At 40.9% G+C, this 26,906-nt stretch overlaps 1 protein-coding gene across 1 annotated transcript; it reads left to right on the top strand.

Moving 5' to 3' along the window:
* On the top strand, positions 1-25,698 carry LOC117481023 (protein asteroid homolog 1-like). Its single transcript, XM_034128474.1, has 6 exons — positions 1-382; positions 21,581-22,407; positions 22,993-23,289; positions 23,759-23,957; positions 24,301-24,433; positions 24,720-25,698. The coding sequence occupies exons 1-6, from the start codon at positions 256-258 to the stop codon at positions 25,030-25,032; spliced, it is 1,896 nt and encodes a 631-aa protein (XP_033984365.1). The 5' UTR covers positions 1-255; the 3' UTR covers positions 25,033-25,698.
* The last annotated feature ends 1,208 nt before the right edge of the window (positions 25,699-26,906 follow it).

Below are 26,906 nucleotides of genomic sequence, written 5' to 3'. Positions count from 1 at the left end.
TTACAAAATAATGACTTAATATTACAAATAATGACTTAATATTACAAAATAATGACTTAATATCTCAAGAATGACTTATTTTCTCAAAATAAAGACTAAATATTTTTTAAATAATGGCTTAACACGGTGGAGAGAAGGCAGAGACTGGGAGCTGCTGTGATGTGAGGAAAGTGAAACTTAAGGGAGGGAGGAGGTGCAGCAGCTCCTATAAGAGCGGATCCCCCCCACCGGCTCCTCAGAAACTCTCTGCCCAGGATGGGAGTCCAAGGCCTGACCACTCTGCTGGAGAAACACCGGAGCATCTACCAGGATCTCCACCTCTTTCAGTGCCGGCTGCTGATCGACGGCAGCAACCTCTACCACTGGCTGTACTTCAAATCAGGTGAGTACTGCAGTACACAGAACAGTACTCAAATATTGTACTTGAGTAAAAGTAGAAGTACTCAGATCTTGTACTTGAGTAAAAGCAGAAGTACCAGAGTGTAGGAATACTTTGTTACAGTAAAAGTCCTGCATTCAAAATGTTACTCAAGTAAAAGTAGAAAAGTATTATCATCAAAATATAGTTAAAGTACCAAAAGTAAAAGTAGTCATTGTGCAGATTGGTCCATTTCAGAATAATATATAGGCCTATGCATGGGCGTCGCAGCCATTATATGAGGGTGGGACAAGTCCCCCCCACTTTTTCAAATGATTAGTTTAGACCTCCCCACTTTTACTATGCGGAAAGTCCGTGAATCGGTCTATCCACTCGCCGCACTTTGTAGAGCGCTGTGTCAGTGCTTTACTATCAAATTAAATCCATTCCACTTGCTTATTGAGAGAATGCCCAAATCAATGAAACTCCGTACCATGTTTTCACTGCTACTTTGTACCAAGGCAGATTCTCACATAGCGCGCGCATGTTCAAGGAGTGTTGTCATAGTTGGACAGCTCAGATTTGTTGTATGAAGCGATGCCGGTAGCGGAGGTAAGGCACACACACCAAATGTTCGGGAAATGGTTAATACAGCGAAAATCAAAGCTGACGATCTCTTGGTTTGATATGTTTTCTCCCCCAGACAACATGGGCATAAGAACATTTTTTTCAAAGAAGAGGAAAGTAAGTCATCAGCTGGTAGCAGTTAACAGTGATGGCGGCGTCTCACTTCTGGAGAGGAGTTTCGTCTTTATGTCATGGTAGAGAGATACCTACTGCTTGGGACTTTGAGTCTTCAAAATGTCCAATGTCACAGACTGGGACTTACTTTAGAGTCAGTTGTATTTACATTCAGTATGACTTGTTATGATTCAATGTGAAAGAGTATACTGCTCAATAAATAATTATCACTTCACCACCTCTCTTGACATCTAGGCACTTGAGAGTGAGTCAGAGGCAGAATACAGGGACAGAGAGAGAGGTCCATTGCTGAGGTGAGTGATGAAAGGGAAATGACAGTTGAGAGTAAATTGTGATGTGGACTCTCATCCCAGGATTTTAAGGAAATCAGTGGGGATATTGAACAGGAAACATTTCAGTCAAGGGGCATCATATGACCAATATAGACAGAAGAGCAACATTTATTTGAACTTAACATCTGTATGGAGTCAGATCAGTCTCAATATTAATAAATGCTCACAGAAGGATTCACAAATGTATTTTGCGATTTATATATAAATGACTCTCCACAACAATATCTCTCAATGCACTCAAATATTTATTGTTGTATATAAATGTACAAAAAATGGGCATTTAAACTGCTTTTTATTAATTCAAAGACAGCTCTGAATTAATAATGAAATATGTTTCCTTTCTTTACTACTGGATGAAATTACAAAATGTACCCATCATTTTCCTCATGCTAGTATAGCCACATACAAGTATCAAACCACCTGTTAAAATGCACCAGAATACAGGAAATCTATATATTTTTTCGCCCCCACACCCCCCGTTAAAAATGTCCCCCCCACATTCAGGATGCTTCCTACGCCCATGGGCCTATGTTATATAATTATTGATCATTAAAGCATACTTGCCAACCCTCCCGATTTCATGAGAAGCCCCTCAATGCAGTGCGCAATGCCTCAATGAGCTCAATGTGGGCGGGAGCTCAACGTGGGCGGAGCTTCACAGATGACGCGTTGCATCCTGTTTCCCGGTAGCAGTTCTCTTCCCTCCCTTCAATCTAACCCTTCCCTTCCCCCATCCTAACCCTAACCACTACCTACCTTTTTACCTAATCCTAATCTTCCTTCCTCCCTCCCAAACCCCAAAACCTCTCCTACTGTAAGAAATTAAAATCAATGTTGATATGACGTAATTTAAATTCAATACAGGGTTTTAATTTAAAGCAGTTTTATTCTGAAAAAAACGAAGTTCACACTAACTATTAACTTAACACTTTTATTGTGAAAGGTCTTCATTTCCGGTTAGCATTAGCATGTGGCTAACGTTGTGAAAACCGTGAATTGAAGGTGAAATGACATGTGATGTTGTACACTAAACACACTGGGATTAACACTCATTTATTGATGCTGAAATAACGTTTATCAGGGAATGTTTAAATAACCACAGACATCAGAATTATATATATATTAATAATATAAGATATAATATGTTACTTTTGTGACTGGGTAAGTACACAACACGGGAGTCGGGACGTCACGTGCCTCAAAGGTTGAGAAAGGTTGAGCTCCCGCCAAAATAGAGTGGCGAAGTCACGCCCACTTACTTCCGGGTAATGGGACCTTATTTCGGAAAAATTATGCATTGAAGTCAATGGGGAGAGAAAACTTATCTTTCGATCCCGTTTGAATTGTGCCATGAATTACACATATGATGTTTGTCAATCTTAAAAAATAATTTCCATGTAAAAAAAGTCACAGTTTGTCGTAAAACTGTTGAAATATAAGACTATGAAAAATACGTAACTAGAAAGACTACAAATCCCAGAGTCGCGTAAGTGATGTCACAATTGTTTTCCTCCACATTCGCCCGAGGGAGAAATGCTAACGCTAACGTTAGCATCGGCGATCTTCTCTACTTCATGCTATCTGCACAAATGGTTGACATTAAACATTAAAACGACCAGGCAGTTCAGAGAGAATCAAAGGAAGGCAGGCAGGCAGCTTTGCATGACATTCTTCAGGACGTGTTTCATTGTGGTGATAGTGAGGGTAGTCAATCGTTGTGTTGACAAGACAGTAGTGACGGCCATCTTGGTGACGTGTGTTGTTGACCAGAGATGTAGTTCATTGAGCGTTTCATACAAACAAATGTGTTACTTCACAGTTTTACGACACATTTTTTTTTTTTTGACTTGCAAAATTATCTTTTAAATTGACAAACAACATATAAATTTACATTTTTTTCAATCTGAATTTACTTTAAAATAAAAAAAATCTATATTGATTCTGACTTTTCTACATCCAACTCACAGGTTTATCATTGCTTTGAGAAAAAAGATTATTAATTTACCCCTTTTTAGAAGGGAAGATATAGTCATTTTCGAGCCTGAGACCTGGAAAACAGGCTCGGGGCTTAACAGATTAAATGACATGTGTAGGAATCAATATAAATGTGTAGTTTTGTAGCAAAGTCATTATGTCATAAACATCCGTGCCAGTAGAGGAAACCATAGAGGGCACCTTGATGGAACCATTCGTACCAAACAACTGATATGTTTTGCTTTGGCTCATGTCCTAACTTTCCACCATATTTCCCTGGAATAATCAAGCAGGAACAAACTCCTGTTTTTTTAGAGGAATTAATCATCCAAAAGGTTTCCCAGAAGCAATAGAAGCATCACATTTAAAAAGAAAAATGTTTTTTTAAGAATACCAAAGACCAGGCGAGAGAGCAGGAATGAGTCCCGACATGCAAGACAGGAATGAGAGAGGATTCATGACCACAATCCAACACCTCGCCCTGCCACTCCCTGCTCCTAGTCTTTCCCACCTCTACTCCCTTTAATATCCAACCTCTGCTCTCTGCCTTCACTTTCTCTCCTTCCAGCTGACATACATCTTTTCACATTATTATGTGTCAAAATAAATGAATCATATAAGGGTGGGAGAACATTCAAAACTGCTTACAAGACTCCTGTACTGATTCACAGGAAGCTTGCACACCTTCAGCCACACACACACACTCACACTCACTCTCACTCTCACTCTCACTCTCACTCTCACTCTCACTCTCTCACTCTCTCTCACACACACACACACACACACACACACACACACACACACACACACACACACACACACACACACCACACACACACACACACACACACACACACACACACCCTTGCTTCAACAATAAAGATTGTGCACTTCAGTCCAATGTTTTAGAAGGTATTTCCTTACAGTTTAAAAATCCCTCAAGTTTATTTATGTGAAAAAATAAGCAATCCTTATTGGCATCATCATATGTCTTCCGTCAAATAAAATGATAGTTTGTGAATCATTTCCTGGCTGGACATTGCCAGACTCTTGATTAGCTGATCCACCTTTATTTGCCTAATCCTTATTATCTTTCGATCCCGTTTGAATTGTGCCACGAATTACACATATGATGTTTGTCAATTTAAAAGATAATTTTGCAAGTCAAAAAAAAAAAATGTGTCGTAAAACTGTGTACACATAAAAAGTAACACATTTGTTTGTGTGAAACGCTCAATGAACTACATCTCTGGTCAACAACACACGTCACCAAGATGGCCGTCACTACTGTCTTGTCAACAAAACGATTGACTACCCTCACTATCACCACAATGAAACACGTCCTGAAGAAAGTCATGCAAAGCTGCCTGCCTGCCTTCCTTTGATTCTTTCTGAACTGCCTGGTCGTTTTAATGTTTAATGTCAACCATTTGTGCAGATAGCATGAAGTAGAGAAGATCGCTAGCGTTAGCGTTAGCATTTCTCTAGTGATGGCGAGATGAAGCCTTATGAAGCTTTGAAGCTTTCCAGCCAATTGGTTCGCAAAAGGGTTCATCTCATGAGGCTTCATCATGGGCTTAATTTGAACACAAACCCCCCTGTTGGTCAAAGTGTGTAAAACAGGCAGATTTGACATCTCAATAGTGTACTCTATCTCATACCGAGTTCCGAATGAGTAAAGCCTTAGAATAACTCTTAACAACGAACATAAAATCATATTTTCATGTTAACAATATTGTTTTTATTCCAGTTGAATGATTGTGATTGAAAAGCCTAAGGAGGCTGGTAAACATTGCAAAGAGGGATTTGTATTCCTTAATAATATTCATAAACGTAACCATGTTGTAGCCTGAGAAAGGCTAAACCATATCAAAGAATACATTTATTAACTACATTATCTCATTTAGCTGTAGCTTTTATAAACAACAAAAAAGACGTATTGTTCAGTCGTTGAACCAGGGACCCTGCGGTCGTGAGTCAATTGCTTTCCAGCTGAGCCACAGCCCGCACACTGAATCTCCTTGAAAACACTCCATCATATTTATTCCTGTATTTATTCATGTTCCTACATTTATTTATGCTTGTATCTATTTATACTTATGACATCTTCCGACCTCTATATAAGTGAGGGTCTGAGCTCTTTTAATTCCATCGTGTCACCAGCGGACCCGGGTACAGGAGGGGTAATATGGTTCTTATTATACATCCATGGGTATTATGAGCGTTGTGGTTGAGGTTCAACGGTTCAACCGATCTGAATCGCTTTCTGAAGCAGTCACGTGGTATCGACAGGCAGCGAGGCTTCGTTTGTCATCGATGACGTCACTGGCCCAAAACGATACAAGCCTCGATACATGCTTCACAAAAAGCTTCGGGGATTACTCGACACACGCTCCGAAGCCTCGGCGCAATACGTAACATCACTACATTTCTCCCCCGGGCTTAAATTGCGTATTATAGAATGATCACACCGGTGACAGTACTCTTCAAAGGGTTCACGAAATATGACTACTACTCTTACTGTTTAACATTTTGGGTTACTTAATGTTACTTCATGTTAAGGCTAATAAATATGACAAGGCTGTAATGCTAACTAACGTGCTAGCTACTAGCTAACTTGATCAAGCCACTCCTGGTCCTTTCATCAGACGGGAAGCGAAAGAACGAGCAAGACCCATTGCTGGTATAATAACAACCTGGTACTAAGCACACAGGCATCTTGTTAAAGTTATCTTATCTTAGCCAGCGCCATATAGATAGATTCTATCTATTAAAAAAAAGCTATCTCTTAGTGGAGGAAAACAATTGTGACATCACTGGGATTTGTAGTCTTTCTAGTTACGTATTTTTCCTAGTCTTATATTTCAACAGTTTTACGACAAACTGTGACTTTTTTGACATGGAAATTATTTTTTAAGATTGACAAACATCATATGTGTAATTCATGGCACAATTCAAATGGGATCGAAAGATAAGTTTTGTCTCTCCATTGACTTCAATACATTATTTTTCCGAAATAAGGTCCCATGGACCGGAAGTAGATGGGCGTGACTTCGCCACTCTATTGAGCTCATTGAGGCATTGCGCACTGCAGGGGTACTTCGATTTCATTGCCCTCTCCCGGTTTCCTCCCGGGGTCATATTTCTCCCGCATTTCTCCCAATTTCTGACTAAATCAGATTTACTCAGGACTGTTTCCACTCAGACTTTAATACAGCTACATCATTGTTTGGTTTCCATGGTAGCGCGTCTCTTCCTTAGCGCGCGCAACTGAAAGGCTGCATCTCAGGTCGGTTAAATGGAATCCTTGCGTCCCTCACTTACGTTGTTTCCCTGCATTTAGTCCCTCTCACCAGGGAAGCATGGAGAGACGCAAGGAAACCACGAGAAGCAGGGAAATGAGTTTTAAGAGCAATGGGACGTCCTTTCCTCCGGAGCGTCACGTGAAGCGACGTCCGTTTGTGATGACCCCGTTGTTTTCACAAACACCCCTGCCTCTGTTAGTACACATTTACTGACATAAACATTTGTATCATCTGTTGTAGACCCAAATACATTAAATACAATAAGAACTCATTCTCAAAAAAGATAAACGCCATTCTTAAAATGTAATGATTAATATTGATTACAATAGAAATAAAATAATTCAGAGAAGAAAAAGAGATATGTTATCTACTATCAAAACCCAGTTAAATTAACATTCATTGGACTACACACTTTGTTTGTTTGTTATGTAGCAAATTAACATGTTAAATAGTACTTATGACTGACTGAATGGAAATGACAATAAATGAAAATGTAAAACTAAATGATACATTAATTGAAACAAAACACAGTATAAACTGAGGAGTGACTCTCGTGAGTTTCATGTGTTTTCTTCACTCCGCTGGGAAACTGCTCTCATGTCAAGAAGCATCAGATCAGTGCATGCACTGCATCGTCCAATCAGTGAGCGATACACAGTAAGGGGGCGGGGCGAGTATCTGATGATTTCACCGGAGGATGGTCTGGTAGTTCCTCGATTATCGCTCCTCCATTATCGCTCCTCGATCCTCGATCCTCGGTCCTCCGGCAGAAATAAGCGCCATGGGACGCTACTCAAGATGGCACAGACAAATCAACTTCCGGTGATACCGAGGACCGAGGAGCGAGGAAATGAAAATAACCGACCTGAGATGCAGCCAACTGAAAGTCTGAGAGGGTGAGGAAGATAGTCACAGAAAACAGAACAAGAGTCGACAACTCTACCCTCTGCTCACTCCTTTCCATATGCTCCATCAAGGATGGTGCTACAAGCCGCAAGGCAGTGCATTTACAACTACAATAAGCATGTTAATCTTAATCTAACAGCTCCGGCGATCCGGACCGGATAAACCCAGGGCCGGCCCTTGGCACTAGCGAACTAGGCGGTCGCCTAGGGCGCCAGATCTGGAGGGGCGCTGCGCTGGGAGAAAGAAAAACAATTATAAAAAAAAAAGATTTTATTTTATTTTTATTCTGCCTAATTTTCTGCTGTTGATGTAATACATTTACATTAATAATTGAATAAAGTAAACACCCTTTGCACCCCGGGCCTTGCATTTGCCCTGTACGATGGGCGCTGTAAGTGATGAAAGTGGGGGATGTTGAATTATCAAGCGCCCGGAGCGAGCTTCCGAACGAGCAAGTGCGAGAGAGGGCGCGCATCGGTACTGCGGATTGTTGTTGGATTGAGGCTGATAACTACAGCTCAGTGAGGACTTTGAGTGTTTAGATAGTTTACTTTAGTCTAAGTTATCTCAGTGGGTCTCAAACGGTTTGGTCACAATTTATGTAAACAAATATTTCCAAGGCACACCTTTATAATTATTAGGATAAATAAAAACAGGTTTGAAATCATTCCAATGTATATAGGAGACCCTAACCCTTTTTTTAAGTACAGTGAGCCTGTCTAAAATATACAGTAAAGAGACAAAACCACCAGCATTATAGGATATACTATATGACCTGATGCAGGCATGTATAGGCTACGTCATGTTCTCTATGAGAGCCCCGGACACCTCCCTGATTAGTCCTGGAAAAACATGCAATTTCTGAACGTTACAGTAAATATAACGTTTTTTTTTTTAAACTTTTCCTTGTCTGTTAAAGGTTTTTTGTGTTTCTTTTTAATTACTGAATCGAAGATATGAGGATAAGGATAGAGGGAGTCGTATGTTGTACAGATTGTAAAGACCTTTGAGCCAAATTCTTGTTTTTGGGCTGTATAAATAAAATTGACTTGAAACAGTTGCTGATTTAGAGTACTGGCACCTTTTTTATTCCAATTCAAGCACTGATAAGTACCATATACTTCTGAACTGTAGTGGAGTAGAGTACAACGTACCTTAAAAACTGAAAAGTAGATAAAGTGTAGAAATACTGTAAGACAAGGAAAAAGTCCTGCATTCAAACTCTTACTTCAGTACCAAAAGTAAAATAACTCGTTTTGCTATTTAGGAATCATATATTTACACCAACCCACTCTCTTCAGTCTGCGTACAAATGACACGACTTTACACATTGGAAATGCGTGCAATAGGTACGCAGAAGTCCGATTTTTCGTGCATATGATACGCCAACCATTCCCATTGAGTTCTGAGTCCGAGTTTTGCGTGCCTGCACCCGGTCGGGTCTTGGAAGACCAGAAGCTGTGTGGTTCATAAAAACATTTTCTTACTCAATATCAAGCCACGATTATTGTTTTTATTTTAAATCATATAATGTCGGACTTTTTTTTGCCGTCCGTGAGGAAAATAAATGGGGCTCAGCAGGCGCGTCGCCTGGCCTGGGCATCCGGGGCTAAGCCCCGGACAATTCTCCCTCAATAACATAATATATTAACCGTGCTTTACCTGAACCTCATCATGACACTAGAGAGCACGGCAGGATTGTAATTTCCCGTGTTCAGTGAATGCAACAGAGGCAAGACACCAGACCAATCACCAGAGAGTTGCATGGAAATAAACGTGTCTTATTGGCTGACAAGTACCTATCCTGTGACAATGTTTAAACTGTCAGTCGGACTCTGAGTTTTTGAAGATGGACATAAGAAAAAAATGTCTTAAAAAAGACGACAATTCTCAAATGATGGCTCCCACAACAACCCCAGAGCCACCACTTGCGCCAGGTAAACAAGGTATGTAAATGTCAGTAAACTTCCAAGTTATGCAAACATGTAAGAAAAGCATAAATTACAGCTACGTTGTTGACGTTACTTTGAATCACGTGGGTAAGCTAAACCGTTAGCAAGTAGCTATAGCTAGCCAGAGATATTAAATTAACACTTTGTCATACAATATAAATGAAAAATGTTGACTTACTGTCAGTGTTCGACATAAAGCTAAGCTACCTTACATTACACAGTCACAGGGGAGTGATTTGTAAAATATCCATAAAGAAAAAGAAAATCTGTTTACAGTTCTGTTTCCTATGGGTGTTGAAATATGTATCCATATCTCTTAATTTTGCTCTCAAAGTGCACCAGATTGATGCTTTTAACTTCAATATTTAAAAAAAAAAATCTTCCGGGGGAGCATGCCCCCGGACCCCCCTAGAGGAGGTGAGGACCCCCTTAGAGGAGGTTACCCCTGCTTACACCTATATGCCGTGAGCTGATTATCGAGCCTTCATTGTAACAGTTGCAGGTGTACTGTGTTTGTGCGTGTGTGGAGTGTTGCAGTAGACATTTCCACTGTAGCGCCCGGTACCTTAAGGTGGACCTATCATGCTATATTTGAATAATATAGTGTAGGACCATACCTATATAAGGCATATTTATACTTTTTTTTTTTCAAAATACCAAACAGATCATGCATTTTAGCCATGCCTCATTTTGCTCAATTTGACAATTTCTAGCTCTGTTTTTGCAAGGGCTGATTATGTGAGAACAGCACCATCTACTGGCCTGGCATATGTACTACAGCGTCTCCAGCGCTTTCGAACGGCAATGGCTGTGGCTGTCTCCTCCTGATTGGTGGAGTTGGCCCAATAGCCGTAGCGCCACTGTCCTGACGTCAGGACAGTGTTCAAATCTGGATCAGTTTTTATCAGATCCGTTGCAGCCCCTTTTTTTAGAGATTTGGGTATGGAGGAAAATAGAGAGGGTTGTGTTTTCTGACACTTGGTGAGTTCCCTGGAACACCGGGGACACATATTCATGTATAAAAGACGTACAAAAGTGCATTTTGCATGATAGGTCCCCTTTAATGTACCTTAATGAACTGTGGGCTAAGCCCCGAATGTTTCCAGGTCCAGGAAACGGCCCTGGGGCTCAGGGGGGGCATTGTAATACACGGTTCGGCTGCATTAAATATTACACATCTGCCGTAGTTCTCTATTTATAGAGCCCTGATTAGAAGACAACAAATTGTTGTTAATAATAATAATTTAATTTCTGTAAGAAAAACACATTTAAATATATATATATATACACACACATGGTTGGTATTTAACAACAAGGGGTGTTATAGTCTGTGTTGTAGTGTGTGATATTGGTATTTATGGAAACATTTTACACCTTTCCTTCAAGTATTATACGTTTTAGTTACTTGTTGGGTACTTAACATGAATAATCACAGTTACTATTCTTTTACTCCATCACATTTCAAAGAGAAATAGGCAATTGTTATTTTAACTCCACCACAGTAATCCATCATCAGCTTTACTTTTTAGATCAAGATTTAAATCACAATTGATCATAACTCAAAATACATATATTTGTATATATTACCAAGTGGTTTCATGTACAACCCACACAAGTATCATGCTAAATTAAGCTCTGTTGCTTGGATACCACTAGATCCTGTTACATCAGCGTAATATAAAAGTAGCCTACACAACGACTGATGTGTAAATGAGCATAATTACTAGCTAGCCGCTAGCTGCTAACTGCCACGGTCGCCTCGTTAATATCAAATCCATCATAATAACAACCCATTACCATGCTGTCATGAACGTGCGGTGCTCTTACGTGTACGCAAATTGACGTGCTTCTTCTTCTTCTCTTGAAATTGACATGCTTGATGTGAACGAGCATTTTGGGGAGCGTGGTTAAAGTTGCGCATGCGCTATGAGCGCACATACGGGTACTTCTCAGGCATGACGGGTAATTTGTGACGTTTCGCTCTCTCAAAAGTTGGGCCATTTTATCATCATGCGCCAATGAGCAACTCTCATAGGAATGAATGAGGCCCCGCCTCCCACGCTGTATCCAGTTCTTATTACGGTACGTCCACACAGCAGCGTTAAAAAAATCTTGGAGGTGGGCGTACAGATGGAGCCTCTTATTTTGGACCCCAGCATACAGCTTCCTGCCGACTGCCAGCCAGTTGCCAGCCAGTTGCCTGCCAAAGACCAGTATTCAGGAATGTTAGGCCCTCCCACTATTCTCCAATTTCAGGGTTTAACCAGGAGATGGCGCTATATATTAAATAACTAAGACTTAGTTTTTCACAATAGAAAATGCAGATATTATATAAAAAACTAAAGTTAAAATCTTGTTTTTAATGCCCCAAGAGCAATAACATCTTGTCACAAGCTTTTTGGAAGAAAAAGACTGACTCAAGAGACCTGTAGTTGACTAATTACAGGCCTCAATAAAGTTCTGCCATTGGTTGTGAAAAACAACGGTGGACATAGTGGAAAGTGAAATTGACATTGTCGAATTTAATAAAAATACAAAATAATGTATCTGTGTACGTGTTTTACTATGTGATCTGCACTTATCAAACATCTAATTAAGGCGAGACACCCCAGGTGAATAGGGTATTTTTAACTTAAAGATATCAGCTAAATATTTCTCCAGTTAATTACTTACAATAAGGCAATTGTTTTTTGTATTACAAGTTTTCTGAAATAGCATGTTTAAATATCCAAATGAACCATTATCTCATGAAATATGCGCATATTTTAACACATTTCAGGAACCGAAATCTGAACTTTGGATAAAGCCAGGATCAAAATTATTGTTTCATTTTGTAGTCATATTAGTATCTAAGGCTTTTACAGAAGGGATTTTGGATATCTCTTTTTATCACTCCATAAATCAGAAAATACTGTCAACAGCCCTAAAATATCAATTTTCACCATGTTTTTAGGTATAAAATGTTATATAATTCAGGCTATGAATTATATATGACCAAACCCTTCTGTAAAAGCCTTCATAATATTGATAGGAATATAACTGGAAGGTTTGGTGTATGTAACTGCTGAGTGATTCTACAATTTAGGGTACATTCCATGTCCATTGATGTCCATTGATGATAATTATAATTATTCTAACTATTTTCTTCAAAAATATCATATTTTGCCTATTATTGGAAAGCATGTTATAATATCACACAAACATTATGTGCATCCTATGCTTTATTTAGCTTGAAATGTGTCATGATGTTCTTAAATTGTCAGTTTTTGCTATGTCCGTTTTTCAGTTGAGGGTGTCTTGGATTCAAAATAATGAATAAAAACCATTAAAGTAAATTTAAAAAATGATTCATTTATTTCAAAAGTCTAAATACTAAAGAATAATAACATATTTTTAATTCATTTCCCCCTTTAAATAATTTAAATATCTTAATATATGAATGTCCGCAAAAGTTCTGTCAACTATGTTACTAACAGAACTTCCCCCTTTAATGTTCCTCTTTGGCAGACATTTTGAACACACTGTGGTGATTGTCCTCTACATTTTTACAATATTTTATGTATAATAGCACATGGTCAATTAATATACTCATTGACAATCAACAATGTTACGTACATTGTTATGGTTTACAATTGTTTAATGATTTTAATTCAATTATATGTGCAAATGTGATGTTAACCTGTTCAAGAAAATGACATGTGGTCATCCAGGCAAGGCCTACCATTGAAATGATGGGTCAAAATAGGGAAATTGTCAACTAGGTTACCTGTCAACTGAGTTACCCAGTACTGTAATAACTGTAGTAACTTAGTTGACAGGTAACCTAGTTGACAATTTGTACGACATGTAGACGTCATTACACATCATTATCAATGGAATTTTGCACTTCTGCCTTGAAATTAACATAGTGCTGATGGTTAATAATGTGTCCAGTCAACTATGTTATTTGCGTCAAATGTTTGACTTTCATTGTCAACTATGTTGCACCTCATTTTTTCAAATTTAAAATATCTAAAATAGTGCTTCTGATATCCTTTATAGTATAATGTATATCTACACAGGTTGGAGTTTTACATGACATCTCTTAAAACTATCAAAATGACCTGTATGGTAGTTTTATAATACAAAATATCCCTAAACTTAATGACAGTGCTGAACATATCACATGAAAAAACAAAACTTTAATACAATTATTTTTTTAAACTTTAAAAAATCTTTGGATATATGGTAGAATAGACTCAAGAGCCTTTCAAATTTGATTTTACTTGAAGTGCAGGACTTAATCAAATGATTGTAATGACATCAAGTTTGTCCGTAACATAGTTGACAAACTGAGTAGTGAAAACATCCTTTCCCTTAAAATAAAAAAATATATAAAAATGTTTAAGCTTTGCAACTAGTGGATATGTTACACTGAGGAATATACTAACTTGAACCACTGATTGTTCTATCTATACATTTTATTTGGCATTAGTAAATAATTATGCACATTTACAGATATTTTACATGATATGAGTGATAACACGTGTTATAAGGGCTATTTCGCACAATAGGTGTGCCTTGAGATTTTTACTTGTCCTTTGGTGTGCCTTGGGCACAAAAAGTTTGGGAACCACTGCTGTAGAGAAATGTAAACGTTCACCATCCCCCACCCGCCTACTGTATGTTGCTTTTTGACATGTAAATGGGTAACTACCCCCCTCTGAGTGAATACCTGTTGTACCTGTCCGGGGCTAAGCCCATAGGACGATGCTCTGATGTCATCACCCTCGCACATTGGTCATATGTTTACAAAAAACGATGTTAACACTTTCTCGTTCTTAATATATGCTATATTTAGGGTCGATATGTGTTGAATTTACTTTAAAATAGCAGATCACTGTGATTCACTTCTCCGCGGCTCCTCCGTGCAGAGAGGCCCCCCCCCCCGTTGACAATTCACGAGTGTTTAACTCTCTCCCCCCTGTGAAGAGATATCACAGGGGGGGGTTGGGACACACACATTCCGATGGCCAATTCGTTTTAAACAAAGAGTGGGGTGGGGGCTGGTGAACGGTATGGTCAATGTTTGTAAACACTGTGACATTTTGACTTTATTTGATCATTTCAGTTAAAAACTAACGTTCATATTTCATATTACTGTTTTGCCTGGCTGGACCTGTAATTTACAGGAAAGGAGTGCACGCTACTAAAGAGACACGCTACCATGGAAACCAAACAATGGTGTTGCTGTATTGAAGTCCGAGTGGAAACAGTCATATTTGGAGCGTTATGTTAGAATGAAACAGCGAGGTCGTGACTCACAAAAAAAAAGTGTTACTTCACTAACTGTAAGCTTGTCACTCAGAGTAACCTACAGTTAACTTAACTGTTGGAAAAGAAAGATCAGAGTTAGGAGTGTGAACACACAGCTGAGAGCTGCCGTTTCATTCTGACTGTTTAAAAAACGGTAACAACGGACTATTTTTCTTAGCGGATGCATGTAAATTTAAATCAATACATAGAACTATGTTTTAAATCAATAAAAATATTTTCTAAATCCATAAAAGCATTTGAATTAATATTGGGAGTCATGTCGTTACTTTGTTGAGAATGTGGCCATGTAATAAGCGGGGTAATTTGCAGCGACTTGGTCATTATGGGGAAAAATAACACCCAGGGATCAAGATCCCTCCGCGACGCGGAGGGATCAGTAATTTTTAGTGAATTACTGAGTTTAGGCACGTTAATAACATTTTAATGAAGTTGAATACAGTATATTCATATTTGTCAGTGATTTCATGTCAATTCGGCGAACATAAACGATTAAATTAGGATTAAAAATCGAGAGCCGGCTGCTGTTCGTTACGGTAACCCAACTAGGACACTTGACACAGTGGCTTTTGGCAAAGCACACAAAGAAAACAAAAAAAAAACCGAGAGAGATGAGTTATTGTTATTACAACGTGACTTCACTATTATTTAACAACTATTTTTATTGGGTTCTTTTATTTGGGGTTAAGTACATTGTCAGAATAAGTGAGAAATGGATTTAACTTCTGTTAGACAGCTATCATACTGAATAAATATTTATGCAAAAATGTATGGCATTAATAATGTATATCTAATTACATTTAAAAATGTATGGCATTAATAATGTATATCTAATTACATTAACTGTGAATGTCTTTCATTTTATTTAAAATGAAATAAAATTACATAAAACATTTTCCATAAAAAAGTTGATTCAAGAACAAATCAGTACTTTTCTTATATGACTATTATTGCTAAATTTGAAAGGTCTTTACCAGCTTTGGAATTATATATATATATATATATATATATATATATATATATATATATATATATATATATATATATATATATATATATATAGCACCTTCTGCCATCCCATCTCTACTGACATATGGATCTTAACAAAGATCCGCTATACATTAGTACCAGATATACTGTACACGGACATTTTAGTGAACCAGACCAGCTGTTTCCGCCGGGTCTTCGCTTCCCGGGCATCACGTTGTTTACAAGTGTGTTCAGATGCTAAATGACAAGTGCAAGTGACAATTGTTGTCGTCTTCTCTGTGAACGTTTTTTTCTCCGTTATTTTGCCATTTTCAGATTTAAATTTCGAGCGGAAAGCTAACCAGGAAGTAATAATTACTTAAGCGGAGAACGGAGAAAGTAAACGTTACAGCAGGCATAACAACAGCCGGTGTTTATTTTATTATAATATATATCATTTGTTTTAAAGCTCAATATATAGTTCTATCCGTGACATATGGATCTTAACAAAGATCCGCTATACATTAGTACCAGATATACTGTACACGGACATTTTAGTGAACCAGACCAGCTGTTTCCGCCGGGTCTTCGCTTCCCGGGCATCACGTTGTTTACAAGTGTGTTCAGATGCTAAATAAAAGTTTAGCTTGTACTTTTGATACCCCGCCTCTCGGCACCACAACATCCAGTTTACTGTATTTCACATGAGCGATGTCGAACATTGAAAAGTCCTTATAAAATCTCTGTTATTAGATCAGTACTTTTCTTATATGACTATTATTGACTTGAACACTGAGAATGTATTTATTAACTTCAGACATTTGAAATATTTGAAATCAGATGAAAACAAACTGTAACGGACCCTGCCGTGTTATCTATGATTACTATGCCTTACTGTACATTCATAATTTCAGCCGGAGGTAGGTGGTAGGCGTTGCGGAGGAGCAGATTGCGAGTGAGGTGCCTGTTCTAAACGAACTATTCCAGCTGTTATAAAGCATTAAATAAAAAGTAAGCAAGGAATACAGAATGTTTCGTTACGTAACTTTGTTGAGAATGTGGCCATGTACATGTAATACATGGGATCATTTGCAGCGACTTGGTCATTGTGGGGAAAAATAACACCCATCCTGATCGTTTCAATGAAGTTGAATACAGAATATTCATATTTGTCAGTGATTTCATGTCAATTCGGCGAACATAAACATCAATGATGATGATTAAATTAGGATTAAAAATCGGGAGAGCCGGCTCGTTCGTTTTTTCCGACTAAACAACATCTATTATTTAGAAGTTGATTTCACATGACTCCAGTGTGGAACCCCACTGCACCCCCTGGTGGATCAATGATCCATTGCAGCTGGCTTCACAATAATTAAATGTATTTATCATGGGGGCGGTATCAAGTCTGACTGGGGGCCGGCCGGCCATCACGGAACGTGCATGAACCGATCACGACCCTCGCACTTTAAACTGTCCAAAATAAGACGCTTCATCTGTATCTGAAGCTTGGGGATTTTTTGCGAGCAACGCGACCAACAACCAATCACATGAATCTCCCGCCCCCGACATACAAAGCAAAAAAGCCCGAAGTAAACTGGATATAAACTCCCCAAACAGGCGAAAACCTACCACTGTCTCTGCCACCTCCCTCCATGCATGGCTCCTCCGGTTTGTATCCCGGTAGGCAGTGGCGGCGCCAGAGCATTTTTGTTGGGTAATCTATGGTAGGGCTAACCCATACAGTGGTGGTGCTCAAGTCAGTATTTGCAATGTAATTACATACACGCTATATCGCCCCCCTTGACAGTGAAACGCCACGCGTGAGGTTTAGATTATTTCCCTGTCTCAATCAAAATGGAACTGTATGAAATAAAACGGCACATTTGTCTTGTAGTAAATAAAAAGGGATCACTGTGAACGTGACGTATGATAGTACACGTTGAAGATCCAATGGGGATACTGAATGGCAGTTTCGATTGATCTCAATCAATAAGGTATGACGCAGATCCAACGTTGCGTTGCTCTGATTGGCTGTAGGTCTATTCAAATTGCATTCGGAGGCATTTTGATCTGACCGCGGCCGCGCTGATATAACGCCAGAGAATTTCCACACCTTTAGTGTATAAAACTCCCCCACTACTTAGACTATTCCTTGCACCCCTCTTATAGCATAAGCCCGAATGGTCTCAACCATAGTGCATCAGTAACGTGCACTTGTTGTTACAGCAGGATCAGTTTGTGTGCTGTGGACACGACCCGTATATTTTCGCAATCCGTGTTCTCAACATTTAGCATTTCGCTTATTATTTAATTGAATTTGCATCACTTTTCATGGTGGGGCTAAGGTGGGGCTAAGCCATTTCTTGGTATGGCTGTAGCCTACCCCAGCCATACCCTGGCGCCGCCACTGCCGGTAGGTAAATAGGGACTGGTCATAAAGCACCGGGTGATTCCCTACCGCTATAATTAATTTCTCCTCCATCTTTTGGAATATGAGGAAATGACCTGTGGTATGTCTCTCCCAGCATACACGCGGTTTGATTGGCTAGCGCTTGTACTGTCAGATTTGCATAAACGGGATTTGATTGGCTGATGCTTCCACCTCAGCTTCAAAAGTTGAACATTGCTCAACTTTTGAAGCCTGAGATGCCTGGAAATCTCCGCTTTGCTTCCCACAATGCAGTTCGGCGAAAAGTGAGGCAAAGTGACGTCACCCCATTCAAAGTGAATGGGCAGAAGCGTTGGAAGATTTTTTTAACGCTGCTGTGTGGACGGGCCGTTATACATCCATGCTCCGACCCTGCAGCTTCATACTATTGAAATGTCCCCATTTGTTCAATTACAGGATTTAACCATGAGATGGCGCTTCATTCACAAATACACAAAGACAACTGGGTGTTGTAGACCTTAGTCTGTTTGCAATGTTTGCAGCTCTGCAGTTGTGTTTGCTGAATACTGTAGCATTTAATCACTTATTTGTTATGGTTTTCACAGGCTACTATAACGAAAAAACATCAATATTTTAGATCAAATACAGTATATATAATCTTATTATCTTAATTGTAAATCAATAATATATAGTCTTTATATATTAAATAATCATAATAATAATGTAAATGTTTACACTTCTTTATTTTTTATACTCATACCTTTACAATAGTTTGCTTTGATATGCAGTATATTTTTTGTAATATTGTTGTGGTGTACACAGTACAGTAGATCGAAGTAAATCAACTCATACATCATCACGTATTATCAGTGACGTGCGGTGAGGTTCATGGCTGGTGAGGCACTGACTCACTGAGTCAGATTTACAAATATTATATTTTGACCTTAATCGAAATATTCGGTTACTTTCAAAAGCTTTTTTAGTCTGATGCTTCGATTCATTTTAAACAGACCGTTCAACAAAATGATACCCAAAATCTAAATATTGGATTGTTCTTTCTTAGTAAGATCCCATTTTCATTACAAATGTGGTCTTACCTTGACTTGAAGATGAAGTCCATGCTATCCTTCTGGACAACAATCTCTATTACTTGTTTGTAAAAGTCCTCCTTATCTTCCTGTAGTTTCAAAAGTCTAGTTTGTTGTTACGTCGACCGTCTCTGCGTAGAATTACAGTAGCAACAAGAACCTGTGGGCTCACGTGCGCCCCCTTCAGTGCGGCAGAGGTTATGGCTGCCTCCCCTGGTGCTTTTTTCATTGCCGTTGAGACCAGCGAGCCTAAATATCATATATACGTGAAATAAGTTATTTAGAGACTATGGATGGCGAGGATAAATGTAATAAAGGGATCTACATACATTACATTGGTGACCTACAGTGAGATGGTAACAGGCATGCGCTTAGTGCCCGCTTTCCAGACAGTTTCTGTGGGGTGGCGCATTCTGAGGTGAGGCAGATCTCATCTGTGCCTCACCTTACCACACAGTAATGCCCCTTTCACACCAACGCAACTCCGGTTCAAGCTCCGTGCTAGAGCTTTTCTGGTTCAGAACCGGTTCTTCGGTTTAGCGCCGGCTCTTTTCACACCGCTCAGAGCCCGACTGGTGCTGCCGCTGCTGCGTCATGACGTCACAGTTTACGTCGCTGAGTTTCTCCCCAACGCCGGAGCTCACCTCACAACAACAACGGGCCGGGGACTGCGTTGCTTTTAATCATACGAAGCCAGATTAAATTAAATAACGACTTCTCCAACCTTATACTTTTCTCCAGAGTGCCGTGGTTCATTGTTTATTAATGTGTTTTCAGCGGCATTTACCGACCGCTGCAGTGCTGGCCGGCTGCTCTTCAACGGGAGTGTATTCTCCCGTTAGCTCCGGGTTAGCTCACACGGCTCTAAAGTATTCACTGTCTGACTGTCACACAAGCAGCTGATACATATCCCCAGTTCCCCTTAAGTGAATGTGTGTCAGTCTGAATTGACGCTGTTTGGTGTCAGTCTGAATTGACGCTGTTTGGCATCACAACGCTGTTATGAAAGTTTCTCTGGTATAACATGGGTGATGTTAGCATAGCAACCGAAGCTAAACTGACTACTTGCTAAGCAGTTTTCTACAGGCACTTTTTACCGACGTATTTTTCATTATGATTCTACTTGTGATAGTCGGACATGACAACCTGTGCAGCCCATGTATTGATTCCATCCGATAGCTGCTATAATAACAAACAAAACGTCTGCCTGCTCTCCACAATGATCAATAACAGCGAACGGATGGTCAAAGTAAGGTACAAATAAACAGAATCACACGAAGCCTGGTTAGTGTTGCCTGACTTTATAAAGTGTGTTTTTTTTAACAAGTGTGTGGTTGCGTTCTAGTCACTTTGCTCAGCACTACTGCTTGTTACAACTTGTATTTGCCGTACTCGCCTTAAGTGTTAGCTCAGGTTAATCTCGCCCCCCTCCGACGTAAGCGTGACGTATGCGGTTCTTGCTTCGAGACGGACAACTTTTTGGTGCTCGAAACGAACCGGATTCCGGAGCTATGACGCTGCTCCGCTGCGGTGTGAACAGGAAAACCCGGTGCTTTTCAAGCACCAGCACCGAACCGGCCCTGAAACACCGTTGGTGTGAAAGGGGTATAACTCGCTTGAGCACGCTCACAAAATAAGTGGCCGCGCTAAATTAGTGCCCGTGCTCCAGCAAGTTACTGTGGGCTTACGAGAGGCAGAGCACGCCCCTGCCTCACTTGTCATCGCTCCCGTAGCGGAGCTCGGCAAATTTGCTGATTTTGACTATAAAAAGCGATTAGAATCATACAGAATTCACACTTACAACACAGATCAGTGGAGACATTTTATTATTATTACTATTTCGTTTTTCTTTAGTTGTTTTTTCCGTTACATTGGAGTATGACAGGTGAGGCTCTGCCTCCCCTGCCTCCACTGACTGCACGTCGCTGCGTATTATACAGTAATGTATTGTATTGAAAAGGAATCTAGCTTCGATACAACCAATGTTAATATCTAGGCCGTCTCCGATACCGAACTCCGGTGCTGATAAGGCTCCGGTGAACGGCCGTCCAATCTTTTTAGGACTTCAAAACCGCCCAGAATCTACATGCAAGATCAATGTAATCTGCTTTGGGGGGCGTTTACAACGTGGCCTCTAACACCACGAAGGTTTGCAGAGCATGTGTGAAAAGAGCTTTCGTATTGCTGTGTTCAATGTGTTCCTTGTGTTTCCTGTTATTGACTGCTCAGGTCTGGACCAGAATCACGGCGGGGAGTATGCTGCGTTCGCGGCCCTTATTGAGAGGTTTGTTAAAGTGCTCAGAGACTGTCAGATCACGCCCTACATAGTGCTGGACGGAGGATCGGACATCTCAGAAAAGAAGAATGAAACCGTGAAGAACAGAGCAATGGGTCATATCAAACGGGCGAATCAAGCGGCACAGGGCGGCCAGCGCGAGGACATCCTGCCGACGCTGGTGAAGCTGGTGCTCCGACAGACGCTGAGGCGGCTGGACGTCCAGGTGGCTCAGTGCTATGGAGAGACTGACCTGGAGATCGCCGCCCTGGCCCGGGAGTGGCAGTGCCCGGTGCTTTCCGGAGACAGCGACTTCTACATCTACGACCTTCCGGAGGGGCTACTGCCCCTCTCAGACTTCCAGTGGGAGGCGGTCGAGCGGAGGGGCTCCAACAGCTACATCCCCTGTAAGAGCTACTACACCCCCAGCTTCTGCATCTACTTTGAAATCCAGCGCCAGCTCCTGCCCGCCTTTGCCGCCCTGGCTGGGAACGACTACGTGAAGCCACACCGGCTGCAGGCGGGCGTCAGCTGGAATCAGTTCGCCCCGGCAGGCGGCGGGAACACGGGCCACATGGAGGGGCTGCTGTGCTGGCTGCAGAACTTCCAGAAGCCTCAGGAGGCCTTCGAGGCGGCGCTGGGGCTGATGGGAGAACTGAGCGCCAACAAAAAGGCAGAGGTGATGAAGGGCTTGAATCTGGGGATGGAGGAGTACCAACTTCCTCCCAGCGCCCTCAAGAAGTTCTTCACCCATGGGATAGCACCTCCATTCTCCACAGAAGTAATGATAATATATAACATTTAACTTTCATCCAAAGAGACTCAATATTCACCTCCATTCTTCACCTGATATAGGTCGCTTCCACATTTTGTGTGCCTTATTTTGTGTTCCAACTTCCGTTCAAGAGCTATTACTTTGCTATCAGCTTTTACTTGTCAAATAAACAGTTTTTCCAAATAATGCATATCTGGGGATTACTGCACTGTTTGGACCTGGGAAGAGCTGTTGGGCAGTATACAAAGTCATTAAAACTAGCTGCACCTTTACCAGCTTTGACAACACTTTAATGCATCAAACAGTATAAAACATATCATATATATTATTCTGAAATGGACCAATCTGCACAATGATTACTTTTACTTTGGCTACTTTAACTATATGTTGATGATCATACTTTCCTAATTTTACTTCAGTAACATTTTGAATGCAGGACTTTACTTAATTCATACTACCTTTACTCAAATACATGATCTGAGTACTTCTACTTTTACTCAAGTACAAGATCTGAGTACTTCTACTTTAACTCCAGTACAGGATGTGCAGTCCTTCTCCTCTAACAAGTATCCTCACTTTGTCCCCCTGGAGGTGGCTGGTGTCCCGGACTGGTTCCGGCTGCCTCTGATTCAGGCTAGGCTGCCGCCGGTCATCCTGGACGTGCTGCTGCTGCAGAGGATGAGCTTCAGCGTCTTCGTGGATCTCGACGCCGCACCAAGCGCTCACCTTACCGCCAGGCCGCTGCGGCAGGTGATGTACGGGCTGCTGCTGGGCGAGGGCAGGGAGGTGATGGAGCGAGATAGGGAGGGGCTGCAGCTGAGGCTCATCCCCGTGAAGACCGCCTCCACAGCAAGCTCTCTGCAGCTCTCACTGCAAACACTGGATAAGGTGGGTCTGTGCATCTTTACATTTGGTATTTATGTCTTTATACTGGGGTGGAGTGTTATTTCTGTGTTGGACCCTGAAGGAATCATCTCCCTGGTCCAATGGGATACCTCCATGTGATTTTGGATTATGACATAAAATAATGTCTGTAACAAACGTTTATAATACTTACACGTTTAGTTCAGTAGGATAATCTCCACATGCTAACACCACTTTAAGATTTCTGAAGTAAAAAGCTAAAGTCGGGCTATAAAGGAACTACAGCACGGTCACATGACTTCACGTCACCACCGCTAAGCTAAAGGTGGCTAATGTTGGGCTATAAAGAAAGTAAAGCACGGCCACATGAATTCACGTCACCACCGCTAAGCTAAAGGCGGCTAATGTTGGCCATGATGACGTTGAGTCGTGTCATTTAGACAATTAGCAAGTTAATGTTTTTTAATGGGGACATTTCTTCCTCCTCCCCCAGGCGGACGCCTCTCTACGTCTGAAGGTTCTCCTTGAGGCCCTGGGGGTCCCTGAGGCCTCCTTGGCCCCCGTGCTTCCCGCCCTGCGCCTTCCTGTGTGCGTCACCTGCTTCTGGCTGCAGAGAGCCCAGCCTCCTGCAGACGAGGAGGTGCTGAAGGCTCTGCTGCTCGGGCTGAGCTCCGGAGACGCCTTCAGGGGAGGTAAAAAAACACACTCATTAAAAGATGAGAGCAGCGCTGTGTCACTTCCTGTCATTAATACCGCCACGCTCAATTTCCAGTGAAACCGTTCTCTTGATAATTCAAATGTAATTCTGTAAATTAAATAAAGCTGTGAATTGATTGTGAAGGATGAAATAATACAATGTTTCCCTCAGAGATGTAGTGGAGTGGAATCAACAAATAAGCATCAAAAGTACCTCAAAATGTTACCTGAATAAATGTACTCGGGTATATCAAATGTCAGACAATGAAAACAAATAGGAATACAGCCTGTGACTCAGGTGTGTGTGTGTTTGTGTGTGTGTGTTTGTGTGTGTTTCAGCCCTGCCCCCCCCCAGACAGAAGCTGGACATGCAGGTGTCTCACTCTCTGAACCAGTGGCAGTCCTGCCTGAAGTCCAGCCTGCAGCTCAACCAGCTGCTGGGCCTACCGCTACCTGAGCCCTCCCTCTCCAGGTGAGTCCTACCTGAACCCCCCCTCTCCAGGTGAGTCCTACCTCAGCCCCCCCTCTCCAGGTTAGTCCTACCTGAGCCCCCCCTCTCCAGGTTAGTCCTACCTGAGCCCCCCCTCTCCAGGTGAGACTTTCCTATGTTCCAGTAGTAAACAAAGGAGTCCAATGGAGGCGTTTAGCCTTGGTAGACCATTTACATCTCCTCTCTTGGCACACCTAATGTTCTAGTTGTATCCAAACCATTTTTGCAATGAAATAAAATATTAAGTTGACCTCCACCCATCCCTCAGGTTGTTTGAGGGGACATTGGTTCACCAGCTGGTGCACAGGATGAGGTACGGGGGAAAGAAGAGGCCTTTCCTGAAGGAGGACCCCTCCAGTGTGAGGCTGTTCCACACCATTCAGGCCGTGCTGCACCAGATCCCCCCTCAGGAGGAGGAGGAGGAGGAGGAGGCCAGCAGCTCGGGGTGGGTGCAGGAGGATCTGCGCCTCAGCGAGATGCCGTCAGTGAAAACTCGTTTCAGAGCGAAACACAGGAAGAACCGGAGCAAGAACCCGGAGCTGGCCCGCAAAGTGGAGCGCCGCGGCCGGGACCTGCTCTGAGCTCAAGGGAGGAAAACAAGCCGGGTTCATCAGAATCTCGTTAACGTCCCTCACATCAGTCTGATACATAATATTTACGTTACTCTGAAACAAGAAGCACTTCCTTTTTTAAATCTGCACACATTTTACACCTTTTTGCACATTTCTTTCTTCGTCTCTTTATGCCCTCAAGATTGTATATTTTGAATTAAGGGCAGTGTTTCCCCTATATACAAATAGCGGCGGCGGTATTATTTTACCTGAATAAATGTACTCAGGTATATCAAATGTCAGACAATGAAAACAAATAGGAATACAGCCTGTGACTCAGGTGTGTGTGTGTGTGTGTGTGTGAAAAAGTGTTTACCCTATATACAAATAGCGGCGGCACTTTAAAAAAATTGTTTTTTTAAAAATAATAATTGGAGCCCCTAGCGCTCGTGGCGACTTTGCACGCCACCGATACGCGGGAAAGCTGTCAATTTCAGAGCTGAAGGAAAGCTGCCTGACAAGACAGACACCAGCAAGTTGAAGCAGACAGATAACTTTATTTAGACACAATCACCTCAAGAAGAAGAATTAGGTCATAATGACATAAATGTAAGGTATTATAATTGAAAATGTTATTACATTTAGATTAAGTAAATTAAAGGTGGGGTAGGTAATTTTGGACACACACGAACGCGCAAATGACCAATGAGGGCACGAGATAAGTTTGTGCACAGATGGAAGGCTGACAGGCAGGTAGGCCATCCAGTTATTTTAGCCGGGCCGGCTAAAATGATTGGTCGTGCTTTTTACAGTATTACGGCTTCCACAGATGACATTTTTTTATGGATTTTTTGTCAAAGCACTTAAGATATTCATTGCTATCGGGATGTTGAGAGCATTCCATGGAATATAACAAAAAGTGTATCTCCAGCCGGTTTCTCAAACTTACCTACCCCACCTTTAATATGCAACTCATTAATGCATGGTAATATAGAAATATAAGAAAAAACAAGTGCTGATGCCCATCACCTTAGGGTGATGGGCATCAGCACTTGTTTTTTGTTATTTGCCCTTATTAAAATGTGATGCACTGTTTGATTGTTATTGAAAACACAATAGAGTTTTAATAAGTGGAATTCACTGTAAACATGTTATATTAAAAAACTTGATAATTGTGTTTCTTTAGTCTCATGAATGTTAACGCTTTGTTCTTCACGTACGTTCTTAGTGACTGTTTGTCAGAGACATTTTTGTGCATTTGTTTACTTGTATTCATAACTAAAATTCTTCTTTTATTCTTTCTCTTCTACTTATTTTTCCAAACGATTTGCTTGTCTTGTGTTTTTATGTTCACTCAATGAGGTAATAAAGGAGGATATAAATAAGGAAATGTTAAATACTTTGTTTTATATTTTTAAATGGTGTTTTTATGTGACTAAACGTTCATCCTCCAGAAGACCCTGCAGGATCAACATATAGTGACTCCCAAATTCTAATGGTAGACACAAAAGACTAAATAAATAAAAAGACCCTCAACCCTATCCCTCACAAACAGTGTAATTAAAAAAAACCTTGAGAAACAAACATAAGAACCCTTAATAACCCTAACTTGTGATTTTGTTGGACCCTGTTTTCCTCTATTCCTCCCCTAAATCAACCTCAAGTGTCCCTAAAATACCTTAATAAAGTACACCTGGAACCACATCAAAAGAACAAGTGGAATCCAGCAGGGACCCCTAAAAGTCCTCTGGTTTCCTATAGCATCCCCCTGAAACACCTTCGTATACCCCTCATAGTGCCGCAAGACCCCTTAAAACAAGGACCAATGACAAACACTGAAGATAAAAGCCATGCAACACACTGCTGTTTTTAGTCATGTGACTGATCACCTGTTGGAGTTGTGT

The sequence above is a fragment of the Trematomus bernacchii genome, unplaced genomic scaffold, assembly GCF_902827165.1.
Source record: "Trematomus bernacchii unplaced genomic scaffold, fTreBer1.1, whole genome shotgun sequence".
Classification (NCBI taxonomy): domain Eukaryota; kingdom Metazoa; phylum Chordata; class Actinopteri; order Perciformes; family Nototheniidae; genus Trematomus; species Trematomus bernacchii.
The sequence above is the reverse complement of the archived record's forward strand: the minus strand, read 5'-3'. Positions and strand labels throughout refer to the sequence as shown.

Coding starts and splice junctions, on each gene's coding strand:
- LOC117481023 (XM_034128474.1), top strand. CDS start 256: ATGGGAGTCCAAGGCCTGACCACTCTGCTGGAGAAACACCGGAGCATC. Junction 23,290..23,758: donor CACTGCAAACACTGGATAAG/GTGGGTCTGTGC, acceptor CTCCTCCCCCAG/GCGGACGCCTCTCTACGTCT. Junction 23,958..24,300: donor CGGAGACGCCTTCAGGGGAG/GTAAAAAAACAC, acceptor TGTGTGTTTCAG/CCCTGCCCCCCCCCAGACAG.